The 22,229-nt window shown below is 41.7% G+C and overlaps 1 protein-coding gene across 1 annotated transcript in view; it reads left to right on the forward strand.

Annotated features, from left to right (window-relative positions):
• Positions 1-22,229, forward strand: part of LOC141164394 (ankyrin repeat and KH domain-containing protein 1-like) — a 200,983-nt gene that overhangs the window by 71,144 nt on the left and 107,610 nt on the right. The window contains exons 8-11 of the mRNA XM_073649568.1: positions 3,049-3,286; positions 3,411-3,602; positions 5,256-5,365; positions 20,584-20,671. Of these exons, the coding sequence (XP_073505669.1) occupies positions 3,049-3,286; positions 3,411-3,602; positions 5,256-5,365; positions 20,584-20,671 (628 nt within the window). The remainder of the gene's footprint in view (positions 1-3,048; positions 3,287-3,410; positions 3,603-5,255; positions 5,366-20,583; positions 20,672-22,229) is intronic.

Raw genomic sequence — 22,229 nt, forward strand, 5'->3', positions numbered from 1 at the left:
CGGCAGGGTTCGGAAGAGAAAGAAGTGCTATGTTGGCTGGGATAGGCAGCAGACACCATGTCACATTTGAAGAGTCGCTGACATGCCAAAACAGCAGAAACCCCCACAAGTGACCCCATTTTGTAAACTACACCTCTCAAGGAATTCATCTAGGGAAGTAGTGAGCATTTTTTAATTTTTTAATTTATACCATTGGGCAGTGAAAAAAGCATAATTATATTTTTACCACAAAAAAATGTTTTACCCTCAGATTTTACATTTTCACACAGGGCAATGGGTAAAAATGGTGCCGAAATGTGTCACACAATTTCTTCTAAAAGTGGCAATACCCCATATGTGGCTGTATCGTACGGCTCAGCCATACGGCGAGATCTGGGGGGGACGGAGTGCTATTTGACAATTGGAGAACAAATTATTGTAGAATAGGCATTTGGATTTGGGACCACAAAATTTTCTGAATTTCTTTTGGGGGGCAAAGACCATTTTGCTTTTCCAGAGCCTTTCTGCTACCAGTAACTTGGAAGTCCCTTATATTTTTAACAGATGATGGACCTGAGTGGGGACTAGCTTTTTTTGAGGACTGAGTTGAAGCTTTTATTGGGAACATTTTACGTAACATTTATCCGGCGCTCTAGGCTGAGCACTTACATCTGGGTTTCCATCTAAATTTCCAAGTGATGTAATTCAGATGAAGCCCCTGCAGGATCCATTCACTATAATGAGGCAGCAGAGTTACTCTGGACTCCGTCTGGCCTCTGTTTAGTGGTGTCCTTTTTTTCAGAAGTGCACAAAACTGTGGCCAACCGCACTTTTATGCACGCCTAAAACAAATGACACCGTGGGATCCCAGGCTAGACGGCGTCCACAGTGGCCTATATCTGCCTCATTACAGGGAATCTTCCATCATGGGTTCTGGCTGAATCACGTATTTCAGAGATTTACACGGAAACTCTGGTGTAAGTGCTCAGCGCAGAGCACAGGATAAATGTGAGCAGAGCCTTACTAGACATAATAAACAAATCAGTAGCAGGTGAATAATATTTGTTTTATTTATTTTTTATGCCGTTCCTAGTGTGATATAACTGATTAGATTACTTTATTCTTCGGGTCGGTGCGATTACAGAGATACCAGATTTATATCGGGTTTTTATGACTGACAGCTGTCACACACTAAAATACGCTTTTGTTTGCAAAATCTAGTTTTTGCATCACCATATTTTGAGAGCTATAATTTTTCCATATTTCGGCCGATAGTCATGTGACGGCTTGTTTTTTGCGGGACGAGTTGACCTTTTTATTGGAACCATTTTTGGGTACGTGACATTTTTTGATCGCTTTCTATTCCGTTTTTTGGGAGGTAAAGTTAACAAAAACAAACACTTCAGGAATTGTTTTTTGAGTTTTTTTTTATGCCGTTCTGCGTGTGGTAAAAGTGATCAGGCAGAGTTATTCTTCGGGTCAGTACGTTTACAGCGATACTACACTTACTGTATTTTTTTTATGTTTTGGCGCTTTTACACAATAAAACAATTTTATAGAAAAAAAAATATTTTTTTTGCATTGCTTTATTCTGAGCGCTATAACTTTTTTATTTTTCGGCTGCTGGAGCTGTATGGCGGCTTTTTTTTGCGGAACAAGATGAAGTTTTCAGTGGTACCATTTTTATTTCTATTCTGCTTTTTGATCGCATTTTTTTCCACTTTTTGTTTGGCGATAAGATGAAAAAGCATATTTTTTTGCTCCGTTTTTTATTTATTTTTATTACGGTGTGCACAGAAGGAGTTAATTAGTGTGACCGTTTTATAGCTCGGGTTGTTTCGGACGCGGCGATACCAAATATGTGTACTTTTTTTGGTTTTGTAGTAATATACGGATTTATTGGTTTAATATTTTATTTATTTTTATTTATTGTGTTTTTTTTTTTTTTAATAGTTTAAAAACTTTTTTTTTACTTTTTTTTACACTTTTACTTAGTCCCTGTATGGGACATTAATTTTTATTTTTCTGATCACTGATCTCATGTAATGTAATAGACATATATTACATTACATGAGATCTTCACTGACTGTTTCAGTCAGTCTCCTGTCTGGCATCAGCTACACACAGGCTGAAGCCAGACAGGAAGAACACCATATATGGCAGAGCTGGAGGCGGTCATGTGACCTCCAGCTGCCATAGCAACCCCAGGTCCTCAAACGAAGCGGAGGTCTTCGGAGGTAAGTAAGACGACCCCCTCTCTTCCTGCTGTCTCCTATATGCCGCGATCACTATAGATCGCAGCATATAGAAGTCAGCGAAGGGTTAACATCACTGGGACCTGATCTAATCAGGTCCCGATGATGTACCCTGTCAGAGCTAACGCTCTGCACCGGAATCGCAGTGCTTGCAGGACCCTGGGGGTCCTGAGCACTGCGAGACCACCCACCGTTTTTAAACGTCGGCGCTGCACAGAGCCCAGGCAGCGCGGACGTTTATCTACAGTGGGCGGTCGGGAACCGGTTAAGTGATATTTTGCTCTATTATGTTAGAATACTCCTGACCAGATGTTTGTGGCATATCCACAGGGTCTGCCGTTGATGTGAGTCCCACCTATCTTCAGTAGGAGGTCCCCTGATGCCTCATTAGGACTACTGCCCTGGCCGCAAAAATAAAATGTTTGTACATGTGCTATAGTATAACAGTGAATGGAGATGGCCACCTTTGTCACGGCAGCACTGGAGCACCCATCGGAATGGAAGACCCGGGAACCTCCTTTCAGAAAAAAGTTCTACATTGCCTCTCCTCCATTAAATGTGGCCAGGGCATCCGTCCTGACATCAAGGGACTCCTGGAGATGGATGTAGGTCCCAGAGGTGGAATCTGAATCCATATAATCTGGATATGGCATAAGTCTGTCAGACAAACCCATTAAATATGGTGCAGCGTTGTACAGAGTAACCTCTCACAATGCATGAGTAGGATTCTGATTGCTTTTCCAGCCCTGTAAATACTATTGTAGACTCCACTCCGTGCTGCGTGACTTTGATCTCTTATATTTTGCCTTTTTAGGATGGACATGTTGGGGTAGCGCGCTTACTACTTGATAGTGGAGCTCAGGTCAATATGCCTGCAGATTCTTTTGAATCCCCCCTCACGTTAGCTGCTTGTGGCGGGCATGTAGAGCTAGCAGCTCTTTTAATAGAAAGAGGCGCCAATCTTGAAGAGGTGAATGATGAAGGCTACACACCTTTGATGGAAGCGGCGCGAGAAGGACATGAGGAAATGGTGGCACTTCTTTTAGCACAAGGTAATTTTATGTCCATTTGATCATCTATAGATAAAATGCTATAAAGTAAAAATTTGCCAAATATTCCCATGTTTTGCTCATGGAAATTATGACTGCTACATGCTGATGCAACTTAATATTGTAGGTGCAAACATAAATACTCAGACTGAAGAAACCCAGGAAACTGCTCTTACGCTGGCATGCTGCGGAGGATTTGCTGAAGTCACAGATTTTCTTGTGAAATCCGGGGCAGATGTAGAGCTTGGTTGCTCAACTCCTCTCATGGAAGCATCTCAGGAAGGACATCTTGAACTAGTGAAGTATCTTCTGTCTGCTGGTATGTGTTTTATAACTTTAGGCTTGGGGTCTTCTTTTTTCCCCTAGACATGAATGGGTTGTCCACAAAAGCATGTCCCCAGCATATGTTAAAATATCAGTATTACAAGTTCTCCTTCTGCACAGCTGTTCAGTCTCAGAAATGACTGCTGGTGGAGGAGCATGGGACCAGAATGGTCAATCAGCCTCCTCCAATAGAAAATCCCTTTACATGGGAGAGCTGTTCTTCTATTTGAGGAGGCTGATGGACTTGTCTGGTCACATATTCCTGCATAAGCAGCCATTGTATGGACTGGAGAGCTGTGCATCTGTGAGGAAAGATTAACAAGTGCAGGAGGAGAACTAAGTGGCATAAAATCATGTCTACAACACCATGTTAAAGGAAAAGTAGCCAGTCCTTTTAACCCCTTCACAACCTTGCCATTTTTTTTTTCCATTTTAGTTTTTTTTTCCTCTTTCCATGAGCCATTACTTTTTTTTTTTCGTCATTATAGCCATATGAGGGCTTGCTTTTTAGCGGGAAAAATTGTAGTTTTGAAGGACTTCATTCATTATATCATGTGATGCATCGGAAAGCGGGAAAAAAGTTCCAAATGTGCTGAAATTGCAAAAAAAAAAAATGCAATTCCACAATTTGTTTTTTTTGGGTGTTTTTCACATGATCATTATATGGTAAAACAGACAAGGCAATAAAATTCTCCAGGTCAGTATGAGTACGCAGATACCAAAAGTGTGTAGAATGTTTGTGTGTGTGTGTTTTTTTTAAGTGTTGGAAAAAAAAATTAATAAATTTGTAAGGGGGAAAAAAAAAATTTGTCTCTACTTTCCGAGACTTGTAACATTATCGTTTCTCGGGATATAGGGCTGTGTGATGGCTTATGCCCAGAGTAGACATTTTTACGGATATAATTTTGGGGTAAATACAAGGTTTTGATGGCTTCCTATTGCATTGTATAGCAATGTTGTGGCAGCCAAAAAAAACCTAATTTTTCTTTCACGTTTACCGATCGGATTAATTTATTTTATATTAGAAGACTTTTCCTAATGTAACGATACCAAATATGTGTATATATATATTTTTTTTATTGGTTTATTTTAAATGGGGTAAAAAGGAGGTGATTTGAACTTTTTGTATTTTCAGATCTTTAAAAACTTTATTTTTTTTCTCACAATTTACTGTACGTGTTAGTCCCCCTTAGGGACTGACAGCAGCATTTAACAGGTTTACAGCTGTGCACGGAGCTCCATTCGACCCACGGCTGTTAAAGGCGCTTGAATGCTGATTAAATCAGCCGTCACAGGCTGGGAAAGATGGGTGCTCGGCGTGCGAGCCCAAATCAAAGGCAGGACACTACTTTAACGTACAAGTATGTCCGAGGTCGTGATGGGGTTAAAATTATGGTTGGCATCGTTATGAACAGTTTACACACTTCTAAAATGCATGCATTTATAGGGCTGTAAATGGGGTATATAGACCTCCATATATGGGGGTCCTCTAGCGGTGATCTATAATGGCACATACAACCCAAGGACAGGAGTGTTTCACAATTCTAGAAGAAAGACCTAATTTTTTATTCCTCCACCATCCCTTTAATCTCCCACTGCATAGATATTGCATATTGCAGACACAAAACTCTGGTGTTTTTACTTTAAGGTGCAAATGTCCATGCCTCCACGGCCACAGGAGACACCGCTTTAACATATGCATGTGAAAATGGCCACACAGATGTGGCAGAAGCATTGCTTCAAGCTGGAGCTGATCTGGTAAGTTTGATTAAAGCAGTTAACTTTAATGCAACTTATTATAATGCAATATATTAAAACTTCTTCCATAATAGCTTTTTCAATAACTATAGCAATTTCTATATCAATCCATAGGAGTAGTGTACACTAAATACAGAAACCTTATTTCACTATGGAAACTTGTGCATATCTGTGGCACGTGAAATTAATTTTTTCTAAAACGCTCATGGATAAATATAAATGAAACAATAGTTTTATTTCTCACCCCAACCCCACAATATAGCAATGACCTTCCAGCAATGTTCCTTCTGTTTGGTTACTTGTGGCCAGCACATGACAGCCCCAGCCACTTGTCGGATGCAAGAAAGCAAAGACTGGGAGCACTGCTGCATCATTGCTGGGGAAAATCAGCGACTACTGTTACATTTTGCTAAATGTTTCCCTTTTTTACATAAAATAATTCTAGGGATGTTTTAAATACATACAGCATAAAGATGAACATTACCCTATCCTTCTACCCCCAAACCCATCCTATCTAGTCAAGAAATACAGCAGAAAAAAAACACATTCCCAATTCTAACAGTAAGACGACAAGAACATTTTATTTAAATAATATCCCAGTATGTTCAAAGTTATACCGGTGCACCCTAGATCAAATATTACCTTAAAAAGAATCGGTACAGCAGACTAAACGATCAAGGTGTACATGAGACAATGGGAGAAGCTATCAGGTAATCGCCTGCCCAGGGTAAGCTTTCCACTCTCCCCAAAGCTCATCTTAGTTATACATCTCTTGTATACAACTTGCTCTAATCTAATTGCGGTGTTCATCTTGTTTAGCTATTTGCCTCCCACTGACTGAGAAATCCGCTTCCTCCTAAGGGCCAAGGAGAGCTCTATATGGCTTACTCATATGGAAGTAGAGCAATATACTAATTGTGCTGCTAGATAATTATGCATATGAGGAGTTGCTAGACCTCCTTGTGGGACTGCAAGGTCGCTAGCCTCAATCTGGGGGGGATCTGCCCTACCAGTAAAATGAGGGTAAAATCTTAACAGGACGATCGAAGAACTCCAAGGGGAAGGTCCATAGGAATGTAGAAAGAGATAGCTGGATAGACCTATTTTATAGATATTAATTTTACCTAACAGGGATAATCGAAGACCACGCCTTTTGGGTTATTCTTTGTAGCCTCTCCTAAAGCAGGGTTCCCCAACTCCAGTCCTCAAGGCCCACCAACAGGTCATGTTTTCAGGATTTCCTTAGTATTGCACAGGTGATGGAATTATTGCCTGTGCAGGTGATGCAATTATCACCTGGGTAATACTAAGGAAATCCTGAAAACATGACCTGTTGGTGGGCCTTGAGGACTGGAGTTGGGGAACCCTGTCCTAAAGAGTCAAAGTTTAACTGCCTATACTACTGTAGAATAGGGGAGATCTATGAACTGAGACAAACTGACCAGCTCACCCAGAGAAGGGGATTTCAGCCAGCATCAGAAAGAGGGCAGATTTTGGCCAATTAACACTCAAGCCAGAGATTATTTTGAATCTCTCCACGAGATCTCTGTATAAAACTGGAAGGACCAAAAAGCGCAATGGGGTTGTATCCAGGAAAAATAATGATGAAATATGAGAACTTGATCACCTGGTTAGAGTTGTGTACCCACAACCACAGATGACACTTTAAAAAAAACGTCTGCTGCAGACCCACAAGGAGGAGATGAATGCTGGAGGAAGAGAAGGGGTTAAACTTGCGCTGCTGAATGGACATGTGGATTCAAAAACTGGATGAAGTAGTAAGTAGTTTACTGTCAAAACATTTTGAAATTGCACCAAAACTATTTCTTCAGGACAATAAAAAAAAAAAAAGAACAAAAGTGTAGATGTGTATGTATATACTGCTCAAAAAAAATAAAAGGAACACTTACAGTACATTGTATTTAACGCCAAGTCAATCACACTGATGTAAAATCTACCTGTCCAGTTATGAAGCAACACTGATTGTGAATCAGTTTCTCCTGCTGTTGTGCAAATGGAACAGACAACTGGTAGAAATGATCGGCAATTAACAAGATACCCCCTATAAATGAGTGGTTCTGCAGGTGGTGACTATAGACCATTTCTATGTTCTCATCCTTTTTGGCTGGTGTTTTTAGTCACTTTTGCATTCTGTAATTGCTCTCACCCCTAGAAGAGGTACAGTACCATGAGGCAGTGTCTACAGTACAACCCACAGAAGTTGCTCAGGTAGTTCAGCTCATCCAGGATGGCACATCATTTCGAGCTGTGGCAAGAAGGCTACCGGTGTCGGTCAGTGTCCAGAGCATGGAACAGATACCAGGAGATAGGCCAGTACACCCAGAGCTATGGAGGGGGTCATAGGAGGGCAACAACCCAGCAGCAGGACCGCTATCACCTCCTTAGTTCAGAGAGGAGCAGTGCCAGAGCCCTGCAAAATGACCTTCAGCAGGCCACTATCATCCACGTGTCTGCTCAAACTGTCAGAAACTGACTCCATGAGGATGGTATGAGGGCTCGACTTCCACAAGTGGGTGTTGAGCTTACAGCCCAACACCGTGCATGATGATTGGCATTTGGCAGATTCGAAATTGGCGCCCTGTGCTCTTCATGGATTAGAGCAGGTTCACACTGAGCACATGTGACAGACGTTTGTGAGAGTCAGGAGACGCCGTGTAGAACTTTCTGCTGCCTGCAACATCCTCCAGCATGATCAGTTTGGCAATGGGACAGTAATGGTGTAAACTTCTGGTTTCAACTGTACATTCATCTGTATGTGTGTGTGTATGTATGTATATGTGTGTGTGTGTATATATATATATATATATATATATATATATATATATATATATATATATATATATATATATATATATATATATATATATATATATATATATATATATATATATATATATATATATATATTTATTTATATTAGTGCCTACAAGTAGTATTCAACCCCCTGCAGATTTAGCTGGTTTGATAAGATGCAAATAAGTTAGAGCCTTCAAACTGCAAACGAGAGTAGGTTTTATGAACAGAAGCATAAATCTTATGTTGCTCAGTTGAATTTTATTACATTTTAAACATAAAAGTGTGGGTCAATTATTATACAACCCCTATGTTTAATATTTTGTGGAATAACCCTTGTTTGCAATTACAGCTAATAATCGTCTTTTATAAGACCTGATCAGGCCGGCACAGGTCTGTGGAGTTATCTTGGCCCACTCCTCCATGCAGATCTTCTCCAAGTTATCTAGGTTCTTTGGGTGTCTCATGTGGACTTTATTCTTGAGCTCCTTCCACAAGTTTTCAATTGGGTTAAGGTCAGGAGACTGACTAGGCCACTCCAACACCTTGACTTTTTCCCTCTTGAACCAGGCCTTGGTTTTCTTGGCTGTGTGCTTTGGGTCGTTGTCTTGTTGGAAGATGAAATTACGACCCATCTTAAGATCCTTGATGGAGGAGCGGAGGTTCTTGGCCAAAATCTCCAGGTAGGCCGTGCTTTCCATCTTCCCATGGATGCGGACCAGATGGCCAGGCCCCTTGGCTGAGAAACAGCCCCACAGCATGATGCTGCCACCACCATGCTTGACTGTAGGGATGATATTCTTGGGGTCGTATGCAGTGCCATCCAGTCTCCAAACGTCACGTGTGTGGTTGGCACCAAAGATCTCGATCTTGGTCTCATCAGACCATAGAACCTTGAACCAGTCTGTCTCAGAGTCCTCCAAGTGATCATGAGGAAACTGTAGACGAGCCTTGACATGACACTTTGAAAGTAAACGTACCTTACGGGCTCGTCTGGAATGGAGACCATTGCGGTGGAGTACGTTACTTATGGTATTGACTGAAACCAATGTCCCCACTGCCATGAGATCTTCCCGGAGCTCCTTCCTTGTTGTCCTTGGGTTAGCCTTGACTCTTTGGACAAGCCTGGCCTCGGCACGGGTGGACACTTTCAAAGGCTGTCCTGGCCGTGGAAGGCTAACAGTAGTTCCATAAGCCTTCCACTTACGGATGATGCTCCCAACAGTGGAGACAGGTAGGCCCAACTCCTTGGAAAGGGTTTTGTACCCCTTGCCAGCCTTGTGACCCTCCACGATCTTGTCTCTGATGGCCTTGGAATGCTCCTTTGTCTTTCCCATGTTGACCATGTCTGAGTGCTGTTCACAAGTTTGGGGAGGGTCTTAAATAGTCAGAAAAGGCTGGCAAAAGAGATCTTTAATCCACACGTGAAGCTCATTATTCTTGGTGCCTGAACTACTTCTTAATACTTTAGGGGGACCAAACAGAATTCTTGTGGTTTGAGGGGTTGAATAATAAATGACACTCTGAATTAACTTTTAACGTTTTAAAAAAAAAAAAAAATTTGCTGCAGTGCATTTCCCACTTCCAGGCTGATCTACAGTACAAATGTCACAATGCCAAGTTAATTCCGCATGTGTCAACCAGCTAAATCTGCAGGGGGTTGAATACTACTTGTAGGCACTGTGTATATGTATGTGTGTATGTATGTGTGTGTGTGTGTATATATATATATATATATATATATATATATATATATATATATATATATATATATATATATATATATATATATATATATATATATATATATATATATATATATATATATATATATAATATAGTACAGACCAAAAGTTTGGACACACCTTCTCATTTTAAGATTTTTCTGTATTTTCTTGACTATGAAAATTGTGCATTCACACTGAAGGCATCACAACTATGAATTAACACGTGTGGAATTATATACTTAACAAAAAAGTGTGAATCAACTGAAAATATGTCTTATATTCTAGGTTCTTCAAAGTAGCCACCTTTTGCTTTGATGACTGCTTTGCACACTCTTGGCATTCTCTTGATGAGCTTCAAGAGGTAGTCACCGAAAATGGTCTTCCAGCAATCTTGAAGGAGTTCCCAGAGATGCTTAGCACTTGTTGGCCCTTTTGCCTTCTCTCTGCGGTCCAGCTCACCCCAAACCATCCCGATTGGGTTCAGGTCTGGTGACTGTGGAGGCCAGGTCATCTGGTGTAGCACCCCATCACTCTCCTTCTTGGTCAAATAGCCCTTACACAGCCTGGAGGTGTGTTTGGGGTCATTGTCCTGTTGAAAAATAAATGATGGTACAACTAAACGCAAACCAGATGGAATAGCATGCTGCTGCAAGATGCTGTGGTAGCCATACTGGTTCAGTATGCCTTCAATTTTAAATAAATCCCCAACAGTGTCGCCAGCAAAGCACCCCCACACCATCACACCTCCTCCTCCATGCTTCACGGTGGGACCAGGCATGTAGAGTCCATCTGTTCACCTTTTCTGCGTCGCACAAAGACACGGTGGTTGGAACCAAAGATCTCAAATTTGGACTCATCAGACCAAAGCACAGATTTCCACTGGTCTAATGTCCATTCCTTGTGTTCTTTAGCCCAAACAAGTCTCTTCTGCTTTTTGCCTGTCCTTGGCAGTGGTTTCCTAGCAGCTATGTTACCATGAAGGCCTGCTGCACAAATTCTCATCTTAACAGTTGTTGAAGAGATGTGCCTGCTGCTCGAACTGTGTGGCATTGACCCGGTCTTTAATCTGAGCTGCTGTTAACCTGCGGTTTCTGGGGCTGGTGACTCTGATAAACTTATCCTCAGAAGCAGAGGTAACTCTTGGTCTTCCTTTCCTGGGGCGGTCCTCATGTGAGCCAGTTTCTTTGTAGCGCTTGATGGTTTTTGCAACTGCACTTGGGGTCACTTTCAAAGTTTTCCCAATTTTTCGCACTGACTGACCTTCATTTCTTAAAGTAATGATGGCCACTCGTTTTTCTTTACTTAGCTGCTTTTTTCTTGCCATAATACAAATTCTAACAGTCTATTCAGTAGAACTATCAGCTGTGTATCCACCAGACTTCTGCACAACACAACTGATGGTCCCAACCCCATTTATAAGGCAAGAAATCCCACTTATTAAACCTGACAGGGCACACCTGTGAAGTGAAAACCATTTCCGGTGACTACCTCTTGAAGCTCATCAAGAGAATGCCAAGAGTGTGCAAAGTAGTCATCAAAGGAAGGTGGCTACTCTGGAGAACCTAGAATAAAAACAATCCTCATAGCTTTGATGTGGCTCAAAAGGGCAAAGTTCGGAATATTGAACAGTTTGAAGGTGGCAGATCCGTTGATTCTTCCTCAGATACACAATCTGCTGCATCAGGGTCCGATCTACCATCCGACCCCTCAAAATCTCTCCTTAGCCACCATCCTAAAAGCCAGTGGCTTTTCAGAGGAGGTGATCTATACACTGCAGAAAAGCAGGAAGTAGGTCACAAACTCCATTTATGGAAAGATCTGGAAGACCTTCAAGCTATGGTATGACCCTCACACTAGATCCCTTTCAGTCGAATATATCTTAAGATTCTGGATTTTTTGCAAAACGGTCTATCTAAAGGATGAAGACCAAGCACTCTTAAGGTCCAGATCTCGACCCTAAGCTCCTCCTATTTTGATACGGATTTGGCCCAAAACAGATGGATTAGGAGATTCATGATGGCTGCATCACGAATGAACCCGACGAGAGCAAGAAATGTTCCGCCTTGGGATCTCAATACGATTCTTAAAGGTCTTACCAAACAACCTTTCGAGCCAATATCTGAATCTCAAATAGACAAGCGGTCATGGAAAGCAGCGTTGTTGGTAGCCCTGACTACAGCTAGAAGAGTTGGGGAAATTCAAGCACTTTCCATCAGAGAGCATTACTTTCGAGTTCTGGAAGACAGAATCATCCTCCAGTTGGAGCCTTCATTTCTTCCCAAAGTCTCATCTGAATTCCATGTCTCAGCCTATAATCCTTCCATCTTTTTGTCAGAATCCATCAAATAGCAGGGAAGAGGAGTTCCACTCACTGGATGTTAGAAGGACTATCATCTTCTACTTAAATCAGACTGAGTCCTGGAGACAGGATCAGAGCCTATTTGTACAATATGGAGGCCCCAACAAAGGGAAAAAAATCTCCAAAAACACCCTGGCAAATTGGATTAAAAAAGTGATTTGTGAGGCATTCAAAAATCAAGATTTACTTCCTCCAGAATCCTTGAAAGCTCATTCCACCAGAGCTATGTCTGTCTCCTGGGCTGAAAAGGCTAGCGCATCAGTCGAGCAGATATGCAGGGCAGCTACATGGTCATCCGTCCGTACCTTTGCTAAACATTATAGATTGGATTTAACGTCAAATAGAGACCTAGCATTTGGAAGGAAAGTTCTACAGGCGGTTGTCCCTCCCTTAATTCATTCTTTGGTATTGTTCCAGGTGGTGCTGTCGTGGAGAGTATTGGAGAAAATAGAATTAGTCTTACCGGTAATTCGGTTTCTAAGACCCTCCACGACAACATGGGTAATTCCCGTCCCTTCTTGACTTATGAGAAAAACTCCTTTAGTGTTAATAAAATATTATTGAAGCATTCATCTTGTGTGGTCCTTTGAAAACACTGGGGATAGTATAGGGGAGGGGCTATTAACGTAGTGTTTCCTGTCCTTAATTAGGAAGGGGAGGCAACCTCCAGGTGGTGCTGTTGTGGAGGGTCTTAGAAACCGAATTACCGATAAGACTAATTCTATTTAAGTTTGGCATCGTTGTAATCCTACTGACCTGGACAGTCATATTTCCAGGTAATTTTTACTGCAGAATAATTGTCGAGAAAATAAGACCCAAAAAGCAGTTGTGGAGTTGCGTTGTTGGTTTTTTTTTTTTTTGTTTGTTTTTTGCAATTTCACTTCACTTAGATTTTTTTTTTTTTTCCCACTTTGCAGTAAACCATATGATAAAATAAATGGGGTCATTCAAAGCTACAACTAAACTAAACTAGTCCCTCAAAAAAAAAAAAACAAATGAACAAGCCCTCACATGGCTTTGTCAGTGGGGGAAAAAAAAAAAAAAATTCTCACTCCTTAAGTGATTAATGGTAGCCTTACCCGGCATGAACCCGGTCTGATCTGGGTGAATCAGATACAAGATTACTTCTTAGTTTTATCGACAGTATTTTGGCAAAAATTTTAGTAAGAGTTCCACAAAGGTCAAACTGTAAGAGTCAGGGGCACAAGTGGGGGGGAGGATAGAAGCCTATAAAGACCCAAAACTTTGAGCAGAAATATAAAATTATTTTTTTTTTTTTTTTACAATGAAGGGCTCCTTTCACATAGGAGGAAAACGGACCAAGTTTCATCAGTGATTTTTGATCAGATTTGCAACAGTTTCATCAGCTTTCACCTTCTATCAGTACATGAAAAACTTACAGCACACTGATGCATCCGCTTTTTATATATTTTTTTTTTTCCCTCTTCGTGGACCCAAAGACTTACATTGCCAAGTTTCAGCAGGCACTAGGGTCAATATCTGACATGTCTCCATGACTTTGCACAACCCCTCAGTCTGCAAAAAAACATGGTCCTGTTAACAGCCAAAAAAGACTCATAGGTCTGAATGCTATCTGTGAAAAACACTATCACTCGTATGAGGAAAACCTGAATGAGCCTTAAGGACGACTGCATTTAAGCAGAGTGTTGTCTCCATAGCTTCTGCCTTGAGCACACACCAACCTAAACAGTAGGTACTATTGCTGAGTGATCAGAAATGCTTTGAGGGATATATATATATCGTCTTATCCCGTCTGTCTGTCCAGGAAATTCCGCGTCACTCACTGGTCCGGCAGCGGCCAATCAGCGACGTGGGATTTCAGAAAAAAGATGGCGGCCGTTAGCGGCTCATCTGCGGGACGGAGATGCAGCCGGGAGATGACCGGCGCGAGGCGATCATCTCCCGGCCGGTAGCAGCAGAAGGACCTCGACCGCCGGCGCCGCTGACCTCCATGCGGCTAGGGTGTGAAGGGAGGACCGGGGAGTGGCGCTGCGGGTCGGGATACTTCTGCTGCGAGCAGCCGCTCATCTCCCGGCTTCTCGCAGCGAAAGTAGCCGCACAGGCAGCGCCGCTCCCCGGTCCTCACTAATACGATTCCGCTCCCCCGTCCTCACCAATACGATTCGCTGATGGGTCGCGCTCTCCGGCCGCGACCAATCGGTGATCTTGGCGCAAAAGTTAAACACCGCTGTGCTGATTGGTCGCGGCCTCTGCCCGCGACCAATCACCGATTTGGGCGCCACACTTAAATAGCTGCCGCGACCAATCACCGATCTTGGAGTCACATTTAAACACTGATGTGCTGATTGGTCGCGGACACTGCCCGCGACCAATCAGCGATCTTGCCGACAAATTTAAACACCGCTCTGCTGATTGGTTGCGGCCGGCGACCAATCAGCATTATTGCCGCCAAATTTAAACAATGCTGTGCTGATTGGTCGCGGCTGCCAGCCGCCTGCGACCAATCAGCGATTTGGGCGCCAAATTTAAACTCGCTCTCCAGTACTCAGTAACACGGTTCGCTGATTGGTCGCTCCCAGCCGGCCACAATCAATCAGCGACTACCGCAGTACGTCCGCGAATTGGCGCCGGATTTTAAACACTCAGGCCACCGTCGGGAGATCAGCGGCGACGCAGCCGAGAGATGAGCTGTGCCAGTACCCAATCACCATTATTGGCGCCAAATTTAAACCCCCTCTCTGCTGATTAGTCGCGACTTCCGGCCGTGACTAATCTGCGATATAGTCGCCAAATTTAAAAACCGCTTTGCTGATTGCGCCCTGTCTGCCGCATACATATTCTAGAATACCCGATGCGTTAGAATCGGGCCACCATCTAGTTTTTGATATAAGTTTCCAGTGGAGGAAAATCTGGGGAGGTCAAGGACAAATCTGCACAAGGCAGAGAAGATTTTCAACTGGAAAACCTCGATATCCAAATATCTAAATATATGCAGTACACCAATTCGCTAACGCAGTAGTGCTGAAATCAAATAAGTTCCTACGGTCTAGAGAAGGGTCCAGTACTGCATTAAAGTTGCCATCAAAGTTGGGGCAAGATGAAAGCTCATAATTTTTCACTGTATTTTTGGCCAGAACTGTCAGGTTAAAAGGAGGTGGACATGGGCATAAGCAATAGTTTTAATTAAAAAAAAAAAACTCTTTAGCAATTAATGATTATAAATCTGTGGAAATGGTTGTAAACCACCTGGATCATCTCCAGAGCCAGAGATTGAACCACTAGACTGATTCAACCCCTGGAATAATTGGAGTAAGTGGTGTGAAAACCTTTTGGACTATCCAGGCTCTTAAGAACATGGACTTTCTGCCCCTTCAAATGAGTTTTGTGTAAACATCACATTACTGGACTATTGGTTTATAAAGTCATATACAATGGTTTTTATTTTTAGAATTCATACCTCTTATGTTTAAGGCCAATATCTTGGTCATTATCATTTTATCATCTCAAATACATTAGCTATGAAGGAGGGGAAGCCTGGCAGTTGTGACCAGAAAAGTAGGAGTGGGTAGAAAGCAGAAAAACCAGGCATACATACAGGCATACAATCTATGCACACCTTTCCAGAGAACTTGCCAACCACAGTGTAAACCAGACAATGGGTGTAGAGATAAGTAAGAGGAGAATAAAACAAACCTCAAAGTAAAAGGGAAAAGTGGGAAAGATGGGAGGGAGACCATTAGTGAACAGAAGAAATCCTTTTGTCACAGGACTACCAAACAACTAATACTAGAGCAAGAGATTAATGTACTAAATGGAATCTGTCAGCAAGTTTTTGCTATGATGTAAGGCAGGGGTCCCCAACCTGTGGCTCGTGGTCCCATGAATTGTGGCTCGTGGCCTCTGCCTGCTTGGTGACTTGGCTCCAGGTCTAGCAAACAGGTATGAAGAGCACGTCTCAAAATGTTGAATATTGTGACTAGCCCTACACAGAACAGATCTGAATGCACATATACTGGTCTTAGGGGTTTAGAGATTTAAGTATGGTACGCTGGAGACAGGATGATACTACCTGTCAGAGGAGGTGCTTGAAGCTGGATGCGACATTGTTGGGAGTGCTTTTTGGTAGAATACTGAATGGGGGTATTTGTAAGAACCCCTGGATCTTTGTATATTGCTTCGGGGTGATTTCAGTGGAAAAGCTTTGGATATCAGTATATCCATAATGGGAGCTTTGGTTGGCACTACAATGAGGTGGGTGTGAGCTGCATGTGGCTCACGACCCTCTTAGTGCTGAATGTGTGGTTCTCAAGGTCACAAAGGCTGGGGGCCACTGATGTAGGGGCTGATACCCTGATTCCTGCAATGTAATTTACTAGGCTGTTATCAGCAGGAGATGATCTTTTTATGTAGTCCTGCTCTGTGTAACTACACCCTCTCCGCTGATTAGCAGCTTTTTATCAATATACTGTGTACATGGAAAACTACTAATCTGTGGAGAGGGAGGGTTATACAGGGCTCATTATTCTGAGCACTGCTGGATTTCCAACAGAAAACAGTGATTGTATCAAAATGACAGCAAGCAGACCAGTAAGTGATCTATTGCTGCAATTGAGGGTCTTGGCCCCTACATTGTGCTGTTCTTGAATTGCATAATAAAAACCTGGTGACAGATTCCCTTTAAAGGTAAACTAAACATTCAAGTCCAGTGCAACATGGCAAAGAACAAAAGAATGAGAATCACAACAAGACCCTCTGCCAATTAACAGTGTGTCTAAGGCAAACCTGAGAATATCATGGAGGAGCCCAATCAGCAGCATGAGGGGCTGTGGACCCTTAAGCCATGGCCTCAATTGGAGTAGTTGTTTCCTTTGACTCTCAATTTGGCAGGAAAATTGCTAACAGAAAAGTCAGGCTAGAATAATACTTATATTATTATAGCTGTTTTTTTTTTCCTTCTTCTGGGCTGTGTTGAGTACAGCAACCTCAGTATGTTCTCCCTATGTTTGCGTGGGTTTCCTCAGAGCACATGGAAGTTGCTTCCCACATCAAATGGCAACCACTTCATCCAGAAGAAGGATAATATAGATGGGTGCCCAGCAAGACAAAGGGCGAACTGATAAGGAACCCTGTATCTGCTCCGCAACAAGTCTCCTCTTTGTAGTAATCATGTGGAATAATGTGATATTTTGTCTATTTTGGTTACATTTACAGGCAATTCATCAAAAACACTGAAAACTTTGCAACTTTTGTCATTTTCACACTAAGTTTAAACCGCTCCGACAAAATGATTTGATTTGGGGAAGAGACACAATGGGAAGGGGCATGGCTCCTGCTCACCTGCCAAATTCATAAGTGGTTCTCCTTTTTTATGCTACTCATTTGTAGCAAGGCTCCCTGGGGTATAAGGAGTAGGATTAATTAACCACCGAACCTGTTTTTCACCTTCCTGAAAAGGCCAAATTTTACAATTCTGATAAGTGTCCCTTTATGTGGTAATAATTCTGGAACACTTCAAGGAATCTCAGTGATTGAGATTTGTGGGTTTTTTTTTTTCCCATGACACATTGTACTTTGATAGTGGAAATTTTTTAGCATTTTGGTGAAAACTTAGCAATTTTTTTCAAACTTTTAAATTTTTATATCCATAAACCAGTTAATCATTCTGTACAAACTAATAAATTATTAACATTTCCCATATGTCTACTTTTACATCCGCATCAGTTTTGAAACTTTATTTTTTTGTTAGTAGGGTTAAAAGTTGATCATCAATTTTATAATTTTTCCAACAAAATGTAAAAAAAACGTGGTTGTTAGATACCACATCACGTTTGAAGTGACAGAAAATTGCCAAAAGTTGCGAGGAGACATAGAACTTTTTCAGAGCCTTTGTACTACTAGTAACGTCGAAGCCCCCTATATATCCATTGACAGATGACTGTCCTAAGTGGAGACCTGCTTTTTTGTGAATTGAGTTGGTTGAAGCTTTTATTTTGGAACGTTTTACATAACATTTTGGATCACCTTTATCTTGTGCTCTACGCCGAGCACTTACATTGGGGTTTCCATCTAATCTCTAAATTACATGATTCAGATGAAACCCCCGAGGGATCCATTCACTATAATGAGGCAGCAGAGTTACTCTGGACTCTGTATAGCCTGTTTAGCGATGTCCTCCTTTTCAGAGGTGCACAAAACTGTGGTCAACCTCACTTTTATGCACTCTTTAAATTACGGACACTGCCTGATCATAGGCCAGACAGTCCACAGTGACTGCATGTACCTCATTATAGGGAATCTTCCGTCAGGGGTTCCTTTTGAATCACGGAAAATTCAGAAATTTACATGGAAATCCTGGTGTAAGCGCTCAGAGTCGAGCACAGGATAAATGTGAGCCGAGCCATACTGTGATCTTTGTGAGGCAGAATAAAAAAGTGAACAGCACAGTGCTGAGCCCATATTCTTCGTGAAGTTGCTGGAAGTTTTTAAACACGCAGTTTTTCTGTAGCTCTCATTACAACTGGATTCATGCTGTTTCCCATGGGGTAAAACATCCAAGCCTAAAGATATTTGGACGTTTCGGATTATGCCACCAGGATACATGTTACCCCCATCCGCAGTTTACTTTTCACCCGACTTTTGTCTTCAAATTAATATTTTTCATTAGCCAGGTTTGGGAAAACCAGCATCCAAAGAAGGCAACAATGCCGCACCCCTGGTCTGAGTAAGCCACAGTCAGGCCATAAACCCTATATTTTGTTCTAAATTCCATCCCTTCATAGCTGTGAAGCTAGAAAGTAGATCCACAGGTTGGGCAATGCTAATCCACCCTTCTTTCCATTTTCTAAATTGTCATACTAAATGCGAGGTACACCTTTCGTCCACATTAATTCACTAAATGATTATTTGTTAAACTTTCAGCTTTAACCATACTGAGTTGTTGTGTATTTTGTTTATGTATACACCTCAACATTGAAATTGCAGCACCAAGGATAAAAAGTCGTGGAATTATGGAAATCGCAGGATAGATATACATGTTAATGATATCAAATGATGAAAAACTGAACCAAAATTTTCAATCTATCTTGATTCTTTCCACTTTAAGTATGCGTTTATTTGAGGAATGTTCTGTCACTCTGAATGCAAAATCCTGAAGATTCGCTTCTAGTAGCTTCTGTTGCAATTGCTAACCAAAGACTACTCCCATCGAGCACATTTGAGAGAAGTCCAGAGACTCTGCAGGCCATGGTAAAATGTTTAGGCCACGCTGCTTACAGTGACATGAGCAACATGTGACCTGGCATAGTCATGTTGACTAACTGCTCCAGGGTCACTGTGAAGAAATGGCCTTACCACTGGTTCCACCACCAAATTAATGTAATGCCAAGCTGTTGATGTAGCTGAAATAAAGACAATGGAGGTCCAGCTCCGTACATTATGCCACCACACACCATAATTGTGGGACAAGGACCGGTGTAACTTTCCCTCGTGAGGGTCTCTGGTCGGGAAATCACATGGTCTAAAGTCCAATCTCCAGCTATTATTGCATGAAAGTCGAAAGCGGGACTCGTTGAAAAAGTTACACCTCCATTCCAGCCTCTATTGCTGCTTTACTTAATGCCATGATGGCCTTTGAGGTTGGTGGCATGAGGTCTTTGGAAAAGTTGTAGCTGGACATTTTGGCTTGTAGCCAAATATCATGCAAACACCTCCTGATGGTTTGTGTAGACGCTGTTGAGCCTTGGTATGTGATGTCTAATTTCACATGCAATACGGACTGGATCAGCTTGTGTAGCTACCATGGCCTGCAGAATCTCCAGACTTGTCCCCTGTCATTGGTCAGCAATTGCCAAAGCGCAAATTGCAGAAGCACAGCAGAAGCAATGGAGCTCAGGTAACATAGTAGTAGCATAGGTTGAATAAAGACCTAGGTCCATGAAGTTCAACCTCCCACCCCCCCCCCCCCCCCCAATTGTACTCCCTACACTATCAATACACTAACTTACTAGAACTAGGTACTTTTACTAAGTATTTTAAGTCCTTTATTTATTTATTTATTTGAACAAGTGAGAAGTCCGCTGTCATTTCTCAGTAATGGGAAAGTCTGTATTCACTGAATACAGATTATTGGTCAAAATTGAGAATTTTGATAATGACTGATCAATTCTGGCTGTTAACTTATTTTACAAAGTTGCTTATTTTCACCTGTACTGTTGATTTATGGAATAAAAATGAAAACAAATGTTACTCGCTTTAAGTATTAGTATATGCTGGAATAACACTTTAATCTGAGGTCTGTGTGGATACCAATATCAAATATGATCATTTGTCTTTGGTAGGAACATGAATCTGAAGGAGGCAGAACTCCTCTGATGAAAGCCGCACGAGCAGGGCACCTGTGTACTGTACAGTTTCTTATAAGCAAAGGTATGTCTTCATTAAAATATCTTCCTATCCCAATACTTTTTTTTTGTTTTTTAAAGATTATAACTTTAATTATGGTGATTTAAGCACATTTTGAGGAGTCAAATCACAGGAGACTTGCATTGTCTTAAATGTTGTAGCAGATTTTTTTATTTTATTGTATTAACTACAAACAAAACAAACCCATATCTGCTGGGTGTAAAGATGCCTCACATGAATACTTTTTTTTAGCAGATACACTTTATATTGCTTCTCCTCTCCTAAAAAGTCTGTAACCTTTTCAGCACCTACCTGATGGCACCAGTCCACTGTTGGTAGAATTTTGACTTAACCTGTCAATACTGGTTTTGTACGCATGATCTTCGATTGTGTTCTGTCAGTGCAGGCTATGGGCTACTACAAGTGCTGTTTAATCTTTTAACCAACCTCTATCCAATTTACATAGCTGTTCCTCACTTCTAATATGACTTGTGTAATTGATGACCTCCAACTAACCGCCTTTTTAGTTGGGCTAACCTTTCATAGGGCTGGTACATAAATCAACTTTTAGAGACAAAAATAGTCCATAAAGTTATTACTACTGAAAGTCCTTAAAGTAAAATAAAGCCAGTGATATGGTTAGCGATCCCATGCCAAGGTTAATCGTTAGGAAGGAACACAAGCCGCAGGCTATTACATGCACTAAAATATGGACTATAGATGTTAGTTGATATTTCAAGATTTCAATGGTTGTATCCTCCTTTCATTTCCCCATCACTTGGATGTCAGACATGTTTGTGCAGTCTATGTAGAAGCTTTGTTGACATTCATACAATATGTATATTTTCTACATACACTTTAATTTGTGTTCCTGATGGCATTGGACCCTTTTTGAGGACGTAAGGACAAGCAGTTAAAGCACCACTCCAGCGTTTGTTTATTAGCACTGGAGTGGTGCTACTAAACAAAGGTCCCTGACTCCTGTCTCATACTTGCCTGCCGCTGTCTTCACCTTTTTTCGGCTCCGCTCCAGTCCCACGGCGACATCTTGTGAACACAACTGACTGAAGTCAGAAGCTACATCACAAGCTCTCAATGCAAGTCTGAAAGCCAGAACGAGGCACTTGAGTTGTGACCTCCGGCTAGCTGCTGAAGACACCGGAACGATCCGGTAGGTCACAAACTGCTGGAGACTGACAGGAGTGGCGCTGATGGAAAGTGAAGACAGAAGCTGGTAAGTATGAGAGTAGTGGCAGGGACCTTACATTAGAAGAGCCACTCCAGCGCTGCAATAAAACACCTGCTCGAGTGGTGCTTCAAACAAAACTTGTCATCAGGCTTTTATACCCCAAACTAATGGCATGTATGTAAAGGCGCTTCTAAGACATTATTCCCACGATGAGTGTTTGAGTTTTGAATCTGAGGTTTTTGTCTCTGGTATGGCATGTTTTAAATAAAGCTGTTTTGTTTTTGATACTTCCTGGTATTTGGCTTTGACAAAACTTTATGATAGTAATGTGTGGTTTACATGCGTTTTAGATGCATTTCCACTGTGGAAACACACTAAAAATGCATGGATGTT

Source organism: Phyllobates terribilis, unplaced genomic scaffold (genome assembly GCF_046119375.1).
Source record: "Phyllobates terribilis strain yellow unplaced genomic scaffold, ASM4611937v1 Scaffold_10__3_contigs__length_209671492, whole genome shotgun sequence".
Taxonomy (NCBI): Eukaryota; Metazoa; Chordata; class Amphibia; order Anura; family Dendrobatidae; genus Phyllobates; species Phyllobates terribilis.